The sequence below is a fragment of the Tenrec ecaudatus genome, chromosome 15 (genome assembly GCF_050624435.1).
Source record: "Tenrec ecaudatus isolate mTenEca1 chromosome 15, mTenEca1.hap1, whole genome shotgun sequence".
Classification (NCBI taxonomy): domain Eukaryota; kingdom Metazoa; phylum Chordata; class Mammalia; order Afrosoricida; family Tenrecidae; genus Tenrec; species Tenrec ecaudatus.
The window spans coordinates 109,837,699-109,852,829 of NC_134544.1; the positions used below are offsets into that span (position 1 = coordinate 109,837,699).

The 15,131-nt window shown below is 39.5% G+C and overlaps 1 protein-coding gene across 2 annotated transcripts in view; it reads left to right on the forward strand.

Moving 5' to 3' along the window:
• Positions 1 to 15,131, forward strand: part of UGGT2 (UDP-glucose glycoprotein glucosyltransferase 2) — a 264,459-nt gene that overhangs the window by 115,023 nt on the left and 134,305 nt on the right. For both annotated transcript variants that reach the window (XM_075532610.1, XM_075532611.1), the window contains 3 exons: positions 1,690 to 1,775; positions 4,802 to 4,937; positions 11,164 to 11,295. In XM_075532610.1, coding sequence (XP_075388725.1) covers positions 1,690 to 1,775; positions 4,802 to 4,937; positions 11,164 to 11,295 — 354 coding nt within the window. The remainder of the gene's footprint in view (positions 1 to 1,689; positions 1,776 to 4,801; positions 4,938 to 11,163; positions 11,296 to 15,131) is intronic.

Below are 15,131 nucleotides of genomic sequence, written 5' to 3' on the forward strand. Positions count from 1 at the left end.
GTCTCTGCCTCTTATTAATGGCCTGCTTCTTAGCCCCACGTAATGTTTTTAATTCAATATAAAGTTTATTGCCTACTTGTATATTTTCTCAGGAATTTATGATAGAAGTTTTCTTTGTTCTATATTATAAGGGGTTCATAAAGTTCTGTGAAGTATAGTTGGCCTTTTAGGCTTCCCTGTTTCCAAGAATTGTAAGTCCTATGTATTAAAGTTCTATGTATATTATGGAAAATACATAAATATAACCTTGTAATTGTCTAGGCATATGTTATTTATTATAATATGGACAATCCAAATCATATTAATGGGTACTTAATAATTTATTAAAAGCATCTGGAGCTTTTATTTATTTATTTTTACATAGTATAAATATCTTATTTCCTATAACAACTTTGAGAAAGTAGTTATAATAATACTATTTTTTATCATAATTCAACTGTTTCCTTTTTAAAAATTATTTACAGAAATTCTAATGAATCTTTTACAATAAAGTATTCAGTACATAGAAAATATATATATTTATGGCTTCAAAAAAGATGAGTAACTTGATATTGAATTCCACAGAATATCAGTAGATACAAAGGGGTACCCCCAAACCCAGGATTTTTTATTTTATGTTTTTCCAAAAGCTATGTATTAAAATTTTTTTTACAAAACAACCTTATCTCCTTCAAAGTACTCTTCATTACACTTAATACATTTGTCAAATCTGTGATCCCATTGTTGGAAACATGTTTTAAACTCATCTGTTTGGATGGCTGATGGCACCTCCCTCATTATTTTCTTCACCTCCTCTGTGTGGTCAAATCGCTGTACTTTCATGGCCCCTCAACAAGTTTAGGTGCGTGTAAGGTGCGTGGGGCAAGAGAGGCATGCTGGTTTTTGCCCCAAACTGCGCACTGAGATGGCTGCCCGAGCAGGTGCATTGTTGTGGTGACAGAACCACTCCCCTACCTGCTTACAAATCAGACCTTTTTTGTAACACACTGTTGCACAAGCTTTTCAGAACCTCTAAGTAGAAAACTTGATTCACAGTCTGACCTGGTCCAAATGCACTACAAGTCAACATTTTCATCTGTTAGGGGAGTTGATGTACATCCAGAATGAGGTTTGTCATCAATTAATATTTTACCTTTTTTGAAACGAGAAAACCACTCATGTACTTTTGTCCCATAGCACTACCCTTGTAGGCTATGATCAACATCACAACAGTTTCTTCAGCATTTTTCCCAAGCTGGAAACAAAAGTTCATAGCCGCATGCTATTCTCTTAAATCAGCCATCACAAAAAAAAACGAGGTTTGAGTGAAACTTTTACAAAAAGATTCATTATGACCAGAAAGAATCTTCCCAGGGGACACCACTGAGTGCACTAACTCATAACGAGTTGCTCAAGGCTCGACAAGTGGGAAAAATGTGTACTACAAAAGCTCTGTTCTGCCAGCTTAATTCTGTTTTGTGGTGGGGGTACCCCTTCGTATTCAGCTTCTAGAATTCATCATAAATTCTGAAAATTTTGTATATACAGTTTTTGCATTCCTTAGAATACAATTGCCAGATATTTGTAAAGCAAAGTATACATTGAATTTCGTACTTTTAGCTATAAGAATTAGACTTAACTTGAACTTCATAAAAGATTTTAAAGAATTGAAGCAAAGTAGTTATTACATTCTGTCCACTTTTATTGCAGGTTCTATTTATCGATCCTGCTCAAGAATATACCTTGGATTTTATAAGAATTGCTGAAATATTCTATTATCATAAAATTCCTCTTAGGTAATTACCATTTTATAACATTGAATTGAGAACTGTTTATATTATGTTATACAGAATACTAATGTGGAATTCAAAGCAATCTTCTTGATTGGCTTTGTTAATTAAATATGCCTAGTGATCTTGTTTACCTTGATACCTTTCTGAGAGGATTATTTGATCATTTTGCAAACTTACAGAAAGACCCAAACATACCCCTTTCCCTCAGGAAAACAGGAACATTGGATATTGTCACAAGAGAAAATTTAACAGTTTGTGGAACTTGAAATCCCTTATGATCCAGCAAAACCGCTGTTAGGCATATGCCCTAAAGAAATAAGAGACACAACCCGAGGGGAGGCGTGCTCTCCCATGTTCACAGCAGCACAGCTCACAATAGCAAGAAACTGGAAGCAGCCCACATGCCCGACAGTGGAGGACTGCATAAAGAAACTGTGGTACAGACACACAATGGAATACCATGCGTTCCTAAAAGAAGCAAAAACAAACAGCAGGGAAAGCATGAAACACTGCATGACATTGAAGGACTGGGAAACCATTATGCTGAGTGAAGTAAGTCAATCACAAAATGATTAGAATCGTATGAATTCACTACTATAAGAAGAAGCACCAATTTAACAAATATTAGGAACCAATTCCTGAACAAAAGAAGAGAAGGCTTCCTACTGTGCACAAACCATATGTCGTCTCCCTTTTGCGCACTTCATGAGCACCAGCGTGAAGGAGGCGGCCCCACTTTGTCTGGCTTCAGTCTGGCTTCAGTACATCCACTTGAGGCTGTACAGTGACAACAAAAGATTGGGGAACATCATTTTGCCCTTCAGGAAAGGAAGAAAGAAGCTTTCTGAAATCCAAGCCAAGGCCACGAGAGGGGACTACCTCCATTGTTGAGGAGACATTGTTGAGTGTGGTGGGTAACGGGAGAATTAACCACATAGCGAGAAGGGATGTGAAACAATGAGTATAGGGATCTGACCTAGGGAGACAATGAGCCAGATTTTAGATCCCTGGGTAGACACTAAATATTTGTTTCAACCCAGTCTTCAGTAAACAACACTGGACTAAGCACCAGGATGCTCACAGAAGCCAGCCTGGCAGGTAGTAGGGCACAACTCAGGAGCTACACCAGAAGAACTTAACATAGAGGCCCTGCTGAATGAACTGAACCCTACCTCAGAGCTGCCTGCACCTTTGGACAGAGGGCTACGGTACTTGAATAGGAGAGGAAACTGAGATTGGCTGCCCCAGGATTGTGGAAGTGACAATCGTTGGAACTTGTGGGGAGCCCCAGCTCAGTAAGTGTCTGGTGGAAGGGGACCCAGGACCACCCTACAGTGACCACCCTAAGGCGACTCGACAGGTTGGGATCCATTGAACAGGGATCTATACTTGGAGGCCCAGGAAGACCCCCACTGGCATTGACCCCATACTTAGGGTCAGTAGAGCTCAATCGAATGAAAGCTCGAACTGTGTGTGACACAAACTCCACTCACATCAACTCCTCACGCCGACAGTGTTTGGAGCGCTGGCTCACTGGGAAAATTGATGATGACAATAGCTCAATCACAGATGCCCCAGGGGGCTGATTGACAATGCTGTGTACTTCTTTGTTTTCATGGGTTTTTGCTTTCCTACTTGTAGCCTGCTTTTCTGTGATTTTTTTTTTCTTTCTTAATGGGTGTTTGTATTCTGGTTGGTTGCCGATTGGCATATGGCTACCAATGGTGCAATTGATTTTATAGGATTGTGGATTTGTCATATTATGACTGTCATAGTAAACCTGAGATGTGTAAACACCATGGAAAAGCCGATAGAGTCTAGGCTTCTACTTAACTCTAGCCCCAGTTTAAGAACACTTTGTTCTGATAGCATGGCCCTGTGCTTGATACTCACCTTCATGAAAGAATCACTGAAGAAAAGGGTGCTCCGGCAATGTGTGATGAAGAAAGTAGGTGGTGCCCAGCTATCAATTGTAGTGGTGCCTGGGGTCTTAAAGGTTTGTATGCAAGCAAGCAGCCATCTAAGTGAGGAGTCAACTAAGGCCACTTGGGAGAAGCACACTGGCTTTTGCCATCCAAAGATGACAATTAGAAAATCTGAATATGGCAAAGGGAAAAGTATCAGAGCTAAAATTATGAAGACCCGATTTGTAGCAGGCCATGGAAGACAGTGGGAGCCCAAAACTGCAGAGTATCTGGTCAGACTGAGCTGCTGGCAGATCCGCGCTAGCCACAGGCAAGAGTCTTAAACAGCTTTGCTGTCAGGCAGAGACCATTGTAACCTTGACTATGCAGAATTGAACCCTATACTTGGCCAGATGACCTCCCTACAGACCCAACTTGAATTGGTTCTGTGTGCAAGTATCTCTTACTTGTTCCTTGACAGGAATTTCTTCCCTGGCCTTTGGAATGTTTATTAGGGTCTTTTCTTTCTTACTCATTATTTGTATTGTGGTCTTTACATTACTAGGATTTTATCTTGACCACCTTTTTTCAAATTTGTTTTTTATTTCTGTCGCATTTCCCAGTTTGTGACGCACGGGAGGAGTGAATGCATAATGATAATAACAGATGCAGGCGTTGATAGGAGATGTAGGGGTGGGAGTGGGTGATAGGGTTGGAAGGGAGATTTGGCGAGTGGGAAATGAAGATGGGAGTGGGGAGGTAGCACTAGAACTGACTGCTTACACAACCCATTTTAAAGGCGATTTAGCCATAAGGGAAGGGAATGTTGTAAAATTGATATGGTAATGGTTGTACAAGTTTCCTTGATATGATTGGACGATTGAAGTATATGTTACATAAATTATGTGCCAATAAAACTGTTTTAAAAAAGAATTTGACAGTTTGCAAGTATCTATAAAAATGTTGGTGTGAATGTTTAAAATGAAACTTTTCTAAATAGTAATGTCTTCACTTGTGTCATCCAATAACACATTCTATCTAAGGTAATAGTTTTTGTAAAATAATGTGGCTTTTTTGTTATTCATGAGGTAATGTGGCATTCATGGTTTCATCTTCTTTTTCCAGAATTGGTTTTGTGTTTATTCTTAATACAGATGATGAAGTTGATGGACAGAATGATGTTGGAGTTGCTCTTTGGAGAGCTTTCAACTATTTTACCGAAGAACATGGTGTATCTCAAGCATTTGTTTACACTGTACAGGTGAGTTCACGTCATATTTATAGTGCAGTGTTTCAAGTATCAGGGTAATAGTTATGTATTATACATTTTTAAAATGTTTAAAAACTATTAGGATTAATAAATGTGATTCTTGGAACTCCCTTATAGAATATGCAGTAATTTCCACTTTATAAATTAATTAAACAAGGCTCTGCCCAAATAAAGTAATTTACTTAAGTTTCCTCAAAGAAACTTGAGATGTATATATGAGTTTAGAAGAAGTTATATTAATAGGAAGTGCTTAGTCAGGGATGAATCCTTTAACTAGATAGAGAACCAAATTTTAAATAAAAAAGCATTGAAAAGTTAAGTATTTTAAATGTCAAAATATGTAGAGACTACCTAGATGATTTCAAAGAAGGTAGAGGTTTAGAGACAGCAGATTAGTGTTTAAGAGTTAAGATTGATAAAAGGATCTATATATAACCTCTTCCCTGGTGGACGGACAGCGGAGAAGTGGGTGAAGGGAAACGTCGATGGTGTAAGATATGACAAAATAATAATAATTTATAAATTATCAAGGGTTCATGAAGGAGTGGGGAGGGAGGGGACAAATGAGGAACTGATACCAAGGTCTCAAGTAGAAAGAAAATGTTTTGAGAATGATGAGGGCAACAAATGTACAAAAGTGCTTGCCATAATGCATGTATGTGTGGATTGTGATAAGAGTTGTACAGGCCCCCAGTAGAATGATTTAATTATCTTAAAGAAAAGAGTTAAGATTGATACTGAATATGCCAAAAAGATTATGTAAAAATAATTAGAAACGTACAGGATCCTGAAGGGAAAATAGAGTAAGAAGATTATTTTATAACTGAATTTTGAAACTTATAGGGCCTATAAGCATGTTAATAGAGTTACAGTATTGTTAAGAAAGTCACATTGCACATTGAAAAAAAGCCATGAAATATCCGTACACTTTTGTATTTGCTAGTATATTGCTTGTATACCATTATTAAAATGAGGAGAGACTGTCGTAAATGAGTAGTGCAGCGTAGTGTCTGTTGCCTGCTCTGCTGCCCAGCTCTCAGAAAATGAACACGCACCTAGTTAACTCACTGTCCTAAGGTACGCACTCCACACCAGGGATTTTGGAGCATACTTTCTTTTGTAAAGTAGTCCTGTAGAATATCTATGAAATTGTATCTAATAGTGTAAGTGATAAGAGACTTAGTCAAATTAACAGTTTTTATTATGGGTCAGCTGCCTTATTTTAAAAGAACCGTCTTGATTTCAAAAGCGGAAAAAAAGTGTACACTTTCAGAAATTGTCTTTTATGAAACCTCCCCTCCCCCCCAAAAACCTATTGCCTTCAAGTCAATTGCAACTCTTAGCGACAACATAGAACTGGGCTTTAGGGTTTCCAAGACCGCTTTTACGAAGCTATCCAAGTTGTCTATGTTTTATACGTATTCTGTAGTAGTTGGTAAGTTGCATGTGATGGCATAGTTGTTTTTTTTTTTTTTCAAATTAGCTACTATAGTAATATTAGCTTCCCCAACAGCAGCTCCAGGCTTCTGACAACAATCATTATCATATACAGCTTAAAAACTACTGTAGGATATTTACATAATATAGCCCTGCATCACAGAACAAAAAAATCATATCATTGTGAATGAGGGGGAGTGTGGAGTGGGGACCCAAAGCCCATCTGTAGGCAACTGGACATTGCTTTACAGAAGGGTCTCGGGTAGGAGACGAGCCAGTCAGGGTGCAGTGCAGCAATGATGAAACATACAACTTTCCTCTAGTTCCCATATGCTTCTTCCCCCACACTCTTGATCCCAATTCTACCTTACAAATCCGGCTAGACCAGAGAATGTACACAGGTGCATACAGATAAGAACTGGGAACAAAGGCTATACAGGACAGATGAACCCCTCAGGACCAGTGGTAAGAGTGGCAATACTGAGAGGATGGAGGGAAGATGGGGTATAAAGCGGGAACTGATCACAAGGATCTACATATAACCCCCTTCTTGGGGGTTGGGCAACAGAAAAGTGGGTGAAGGGAGACGTCGGACAGTGTAAGATAGGATTAAATAATAATAATTTATAAATTATCAAGGGTTTATGAGGGAAAGGAGGTGGGGAGGGAGGGGAAAAATGAGGAGCTGATACTAAGGGCTGAAGTAAAAAGAAAATGTTTTGAGAATGATGATGGCAACAAATGTACAAATGTGCTTGACCACATGGATGGATGGATGGATGGATTATGATAAGAGTTGTATGAGCCCACAATAATGATTTTTAAAATGTATAGTCCTGGTGGCTATATGGGTTACCCACTGGACTGCTAGCAACAAGGTTAGCAATTTTAGGCTGTTTGCTTCTGTAAAGTTTTACAATCTTGGAAACCCTAGGGAGCAATAGTGTTGCTATGAGTCAGAATTGACTTGCTGTCAGTGGGGGTGGTTACATTTACTGTGATGCTCTTATTCCTCAGAAAAACTGGGATATTGCTCTTGAAACCATAGGTTTTTATAAATCAGCTTAAAAGTATGTATTAAGAGTACGTGACATAGTCTACACATTGTAGTAAAGAATTTAAGAGAGCAAGAAGTGAGCGAGGAAGGAATAGTTAGAGAAAGCCTATTAGAATCCCTGGAAGCATAGGTACACGGCCTTATTTGGCCTCCTGTCGCCTTGCCAAAACAATTTACTCAGAGAGCCCCGGCCAATAAAAACTTTGGATTCTAGCTAATAGTCGAGGATGGTGTACAGGGACCTGCTATTGCAGTTCCCGTGGATCATTCAGTGCATCCTAGGGGTGATATCACCCACGTCGGGAAACACTGACTTGGAATGTGAAGGTGGGGAAGTTAATGGTCATTTGAGCCATATATGCCATGACCCCAAGATCTCTATCCACATAGCCCATTAAAAATAACAAAAGTATGGAGCTAGCATTCTACTGAAAGTGGATTCTCTTTTAGATAATACAGTTAAAATATGTTTAAAAAGTAAATATAGTTTAAACTCAGGAAGTGTACAGCCCCAATGATTTAAAATAAGTCAATAAAAGGATTTTTAGTAAAATGAATGAATTAAAACATCTTTTTAAAAAACTACACCATTACTTTGACCAAAGTATTTGATCTGAATTTAAGAATTTTTAAAAAACAGTGTCAGCCTCCCTCAATGCAAGAATACTTGGTTATATTAAACTGGCATCCCATGATGTTCGCCTTCGCAACACAATCGCTGAAGACAAAGCGAGTGGACAAGCAAATGTGGTGAAGAAAGCTGATGGCACCCGGCTATCAAAAGATATAGCGTCTGGAGTCTTAAAGACTTGAAGATAAACCAGCAGCCATCTAGCTCAGAAGCAACAAAGCCCACATGGAAGAAGCACACCAGCCTGTGTGATCACGAGGTGCCGAAGGGATCAGGTATCAGGCATCATCAGAACAAAGACTCATATCATTGTGAATGAGGGGGAGTGTGAAGTGGAGACCTAAAGCCCACCTGTAGACATTTGGACATCCCCTTATGGAAGGGTCACTGGGAAGAGAGGAGCCAGTCAGGGTGCAGTGTAGCAATGATTCCTAAATGCTTCCTCCCCACCCACTATCATGATCCCAGTTCTACCTTACAAATATGACTAGACCAGAGGATGTGCACTGGTACAGATAGGAACTGAGGAAGCACAGGGCAGATGATCTTCTCAGGACCAGTGGCAAGAGTGGCAATACTAGGAGGGTGGAGAAAGGGTGGGTTGGGAAGGGGGACCGATTACAAGGCTCTACATGTGACCTCCTCCCTGGGGGACAGACAATAGAACAGTGGGTGAAGGGAGACGTCAGGGAAAGATATGACAAAACAATTTATAAATTATCAAGGGTTCATGAGGGAGGGGGGAGTGGGAAGGAAGGGGAAACAATGAGGACCTGATGCCAGGGCTTAAGTGGACAGCAAATGTTTTGAGAGTGATGAGGGCAATGAATGTACAAATGCGCTTTACACAATTGATATATGTATGGATTGTGATAAGAGTTGTATGAGCCCCTAATAAAATGATTTTTTAAATAGAGAAAATATTCTAAAACTATCAGTAAAGAGGAGGAATAGAGAGTTTTCAAAATACTAAGTGCATGAAAATCACTGGTATTTAATAGAGAACTCTGATAGAAAAAGCATTCTTGGTAAAACTATTTGACTTTTGTATGCCAACTCTACTGGACAACAGCTGCATAAGTTTAAAAACTATTTTGTCCCTCCCTGGTTTTCAAGATTAATTTAATTTTTAAAGTATTTTCTTAGTGACTACATGATGACAGCATCATTACAAATATAAATATACTTTAAGACTTCACTTTCAACAATAATGGAATAACTGGCAATGGGCTGACTCGTGGCAAAATAAAACTGGGAAAAATTCATAGTCAAGAGACAAAATTTTTAAAAAATGAAGTGAGCTTCTCATGAAATTATCTTTCTGCCTGGATACTTTTCCCTAAGTGCAGAAGCACAAGAAACCTTAAGTAAGCATTGTGGTCTCTGCGCTAAAAGACTGAGACTGGATTCAAGACTATGGAGTGACAAGACTTGTGGAACAAAATCTCAGGGCACACGGGGATATACAGAGAAGAAATTCCAAAAATCTAGCTAAGGACTCTAAATCTTTTAAGTTCTAAGCTGCATGTGTTTAGGTCAACTTGTCTTGAGGCTGGAGAAATAACTACTAAGAAGAAAGCAGCTACTGGAAAACTGCAAGCAAATAAGTACTAGTAAATCCACAATCCTGGGAGGTTAAATTTCTAAGCAGCAGATAGAAGAGACCTCACTGCCTGTCAAGGAGATTTAGTAGCAACTCCCCAGAGAAGAGCATGCCTTAGAGAAAGTAAAATCTAGCCCTTGACTAAAGGACTAGAGCTATCAGCTGCTAGCAATGACGAAAGTATAGATAACCCCGTAGGTGAACTGATAGATTGAATGGTGTAAGATATGATAATAATAATAATAATAATAATATATTAAGGGTCCATGGGGATTTTAGGGTGAGAAAGGGAGGGGATGATGGGGAGCTGATATCAAAGAGTTCAAGAAGAAAGAAAATGTATTGAAAATGACGATGACAGCATATTTACAATTACACTTGATCAAATGGAACTATGGATTGTAATTACCGTATATACTCGAATATAAGCCAACCCGAGTATAAACCGAGGTACCTAATTATTACCTGGGAAACCAGAAAAACCAACTGGCTCGAGTATAAGCCTAGGGTGGAAAATGCAGAAGTTATTGGTGAGTTTCAATAATCAAAACAAATAAAAATAAAATTACTAAAAATGGGGCCATCAATGGAGTACTGAATTTAAATATTTATTTTAAATGAAAAACATCAATAAAAGGACAAGTCGTTGAACATTAGTAAACCTGCACAGTAAGTGGAAAATAGGTTAAACAAAAACAATAAGGTATCAACAATGATACCTTAAGAGTACTATTCCCTGAGCTCAATCAGCAACCAAGCTAACATGTAAAGAGTTAAAATCCTTCAAAACTGGATTCCTCATCATCATCCGTATCCCAATGCAGAGCTTCAGCTGGTGTGAGGTCATCATAGACGCTGTCCTCACTGAGAACGCCGTCATCACCATCACTGCTGTCATTTTCATACAAAGCTCAGTCTTCACTGCCATCCATAGCATTACTAATACTACATTTCTGGAATGTCTTCCCATGCATCTTGGACCCACTTTGCTATTAACACTATGGCAGGTTTCATGAGATTTCCTCCTCTTGTTAGTCGGGCTTGACCAGATGACATCCATTCATGCCACATCCTTCACACATGGTCTTTAAAAGGCTTATTCAAAGATGCATGTCATAGGTCGGCTCTGATTGGTTAGATGTGTGAGTAAACAAACATTCAAAGCCCTGCAGTGTCAGCGGAGAAACAGCAATCACCCGCGAGAACAGGCGCTCGTCCCGTTACCTCAGGGGGGACGCAGCGAGATGTTACACCTCACTGGGGTACCACTGACCCGTGTATAAGCCAAACCCCAGTTTTTCAGCACATTTTTTGTGCTGAAAAACTCGGCTTATACACGAATATATATGGTATACATATATAGAATGTATATAATGCTTTCATTTTTAAGCATGTGGAATACATTCACATTTTATACATTTATCTACTTAATAAAAGGAAACAAATTATAATTAGATTAAAATTAATTACAATAACTTTATCTCCACAGATGTACCAAGAAGCGAATAGTCAAAATAGACTCACTGTGGACATTGTGAAGCGTGTTCTTCAGGATAAATTCCCTCATGCTAATGTTCAAGATATTTTGGGAATCCATTCCAAATATGATGGAGACAGACAGGTAAGTTGGGATAACATTTTCAAAAGTAAGATCTTGGAAGCATTTAGTATAATCTCATAACTAGAATTATTGCAGTATAATTTATTCATGACTTGTTTTGTTTTCTGTCTAATGGAAACATAGACTTTTGAATGGCCCAATCTGTATAAAGTATTAAAATCAGCACTTGACTGTTTTGCAAAGACCCCCCAGAAAGATAATTGTCCGAGTTCTAGAATTTTAAATATTCCAGTTTGTATTCTTAGGAAGTAAGAAATGGAAAACAGAGTTGTAAGTGCATTTTAGAACAAGAACCAAACTTTGGAAAGTGCTTTTCATTGTTTTTGAAGTCCTAAGATTAATATGAGCAGATTAATATGAGCCCTAGTTTTATAAATGTTTTTTTTTTCATTTCATAGGACTTTTTTTTAAAGATCATTTTCTTGGGGACTCTTATAACATCAATTGTATCAAGCATTTTTGTACACATGTTGCCATCGTTATTTTCTAGGCATTTACATTCAATGAGCCCTTTGTTTCAGCTCCTCTTTTTATCCTCCCTCTTCCCCTCCAACCTTTGTGACCCCTTGATAAATTATAAATTAGTATTATTTTCCTATCTTACACTGATCTCTGCCTCCCTTCCCCCGGATTTCTTTCCCCTGTTTCCCCTCACTTAACCCCCTACCTGCCTGGTACCACTACTCCCATTTCTGTACCTGAGGGATTCATCTAACATGGATTCCATGTGTCCTGAGCTCTTATCTGTTCCAGTGTACATGATCTGGTCTAGGCAGATTTGAAAGGCAGGACTGGGGTCATGATAATGGGTGAGGAAGCCTCAAAGAACCAGTGGAATATTGTGTTTCATCAGTACTCTATTTCACCCTGGTTGACTCATCCCTTCCTTGTAATCCTTCTGGGAGGGGATGTCCCATTGTCCACAAATGGGTTTGGGGTCTCTGCTCTCACCCCCTTCTTTCTCAACAATATGTGTTTTGTTTGTTTGGGATCTTCTGATAAATGTTACTTGATCCTGTCAACACCTCATGTTCACACAGGCTGTTGTGCTTCTTCCATGGGGGCTTGGTGCTTCTCTGCTAGATGGCCGCTTGTTTAACTTTAAGACCCCAGACACTATATATTTTGATAGCCTGGCACCATCAGCTTTCTTCTCCACATTTGCTTGTGTACCCATTTTGTCTTCAGTGATTGTGCCTGGAGAGTGAGCATCACAGGATGCCTGGTTGTTAGAACAAAATGTTCTTGCGTTGAGTGAGGGCTTCTGCAGCCCAAAGTCTGTCCACTTCCTCAATGTATTGACATGTAAATAATGTACCTATGCCAATACCTGTATTTTTATGAATTAATATATTTACATAAGTGTACACCTATGTGTATACCTCTATCCTTAGCTTTTCTTCCTAGATCTTTCCACTGTTCCTTTTACCTTCCTCCTTTCCTGCTATCACACTCACCCTTCTTCTGCCTCTTAGTAATTCTTCTCAGCTAGATTGCTATTGCTTCAACACCCCCAGGAGCTCTACATCTTCCTCATTGTTGATTTTAGTTCCCTAGTTGTTCCCCTCACTGCTCCCTTCCCCCGCCTCCTCCTCTCCCTAAGTCCCTCCGGAACCTTTGGTTTTATTTCTTCCTCCTTGAACTTGGTTCCCTTGCCTATCTTATATAGGTAAGCAAACCAACAATAAAGTAGACAATACAAAAGAAATCAAAAAATTGAATAAAAAGAAAAAATGGAAATATATATATATATATACACACAAAGAAAAATAATAATACCTAGCAAAAAAATACCCCGAAAGAACATAAATAAGTATAGGTCTTTCCACTTACCTTTATTCCTATCTCCCCATTGGTTCTGGGGGGTTTCGGAAACTGCCCCTCCTAGTCTATTTGGAGGGCTTCTTGGGCGCTTCGTGGCTTTGCTTTGCTTCCATTGCTGATCTGTTATGTTCCCTTCTTGGATGGCCCCACTGTTTCGGGTTCAGACTGGACTCATTCCCCGCCGTGTGTCCCCAGTATTGTCCTCTGTGTTGTCTGCTCCAGCGAGGGGTCATCATGTCTCGCGTTGTTGTCAACCCTACAGTCCTCTCTGTGCCTTAGCAGCTCTGTGCAGTGATATCGTCCTTAGGGCTTGGTGTGCCAATATGGGATCTAGAACCGCACTCTCTCTTTTCTTCTTGGCTTCCTTCCATGTAGACGTGGCAGGCTGGCCCCTCTACCCAACCTGTAGGTTAAGTATTGTCCTCAGTAACACTTCTAGTATGGGGATCAGTTTGGCTCTGATTTGGGACCGGCCTCGTAGGACTTGTTAAAAAGCACATTTGAACTTGCCACTCATGCTTAATCACCTTCATTTATTTCCCATGGCTCTTAGGGTAAAGTTAAAAATGATTAGCAGATTAAAAGCCCCACCAGATTTGTCTCTTCTTTATTTCTTCTGCTTCATGTTACACCACTTGTTTTTCTTATTTTGGGTTCAACCAGACTGGCATTCCTTCAAGTTCTTGAATGAATGGAGCTCCTTCCTAACTGAGGGACTTCACACTTAGCACTTCAATGCCTGTGGAAGCTTCCTTTCTTTTCTTCATGCCTGGTCTTACCCTTACTGTGCTCGTAGCTTCAGCGTGGCTCGCAGTTGCTTCATTAATGCTAACGCGGTGCTCTACGTCCTGATGATGCTAAATATGCTTGACTTATCCAATGTCTGCCTTCCCGCCAGGCTCTTAGGTTCCATGAGTGCAGGAACCATTTCTGTCTGGTGGAATATTATGGGCCCAATGCCTAGCACAGTGAGCAGAGCACAGTATGCAGTCACTAAATTGTAACAGGGATGTGAGGCTCTTCTGTGAGAGTGAGGGTGTGTGGGTGGAACTTCAAGAAAGCAATGATGTGTGGGAAACTATTCCTCTCAAGACTCTAGGAAAGCAACTAAAGTAAGATAATAGTGAAGAATTTCTACAGTGCTGAAATAAGATAGCCTGGTAGCCCAGTGGTTAAGTGTTTGCCTGCCTACAGGGTTGGTGGTTCAAACTTACCAGCCATTTTAGGAGAAAACTATGTTATAGTGTTCTGTAGATATTACAGCCTGGAAAACTACTAACCCCCAAAACCCTCTGTCATCAAGTCAATTTTGATTCATAGTGACCCTAAAGGGTAGTATAAAGCTGTGCCTTTGAGGTTCCAGTATTGTAAATCTTTGTCATTTTAGCCAGCCTCATCATCCTCCACTCGGACAGCTGGTCATTTCAGTCTACTGGCCTTGCAGTTAGCAGCCCAAGATGTAACCCTATATGCTTCCAAGGCTTCTACCAACCCTACGGAAGCATTCTAGTCTGACCCCATCGGATCTCTGTCTCAAAAATGGCTCAACGGTAAATAACAGCAGCAATATGATGCCAAAATGTCTGCTGACATTCGTAGTATAAATTTACAAAGGGTATCAATCTCTTACATTGTTATTTTTATAGCAAGTCCAAAATGCCCAAAGGTAGAAATAAAGAAGTTAATTAAATAAAGCATCCTAGGAGTGACATAAGTTGAGCATGGCATTAATAGAAAGAAGCCTAACAAATAAGAAGATGAATTAAGCTCTGTAGGATACAAGCCGATTAGAAAATAAACTAAAACAAGGAAGGAATGGTGTCTTACTTTCCTAATGCCATTATAACACAAATACAAGCGGACCACTTTATGGAGGCTGAAACCCCAATTAGCATCTCAGCGGTGCTGAATCCTTCTGTGGGACTCGCCTAATGTGTTAGGCCAAGTTAACTAGAGAATCAAATCCAGGGACACATATGTGTAGAAAAGAGCTTTATATGGAAGAGTCATTG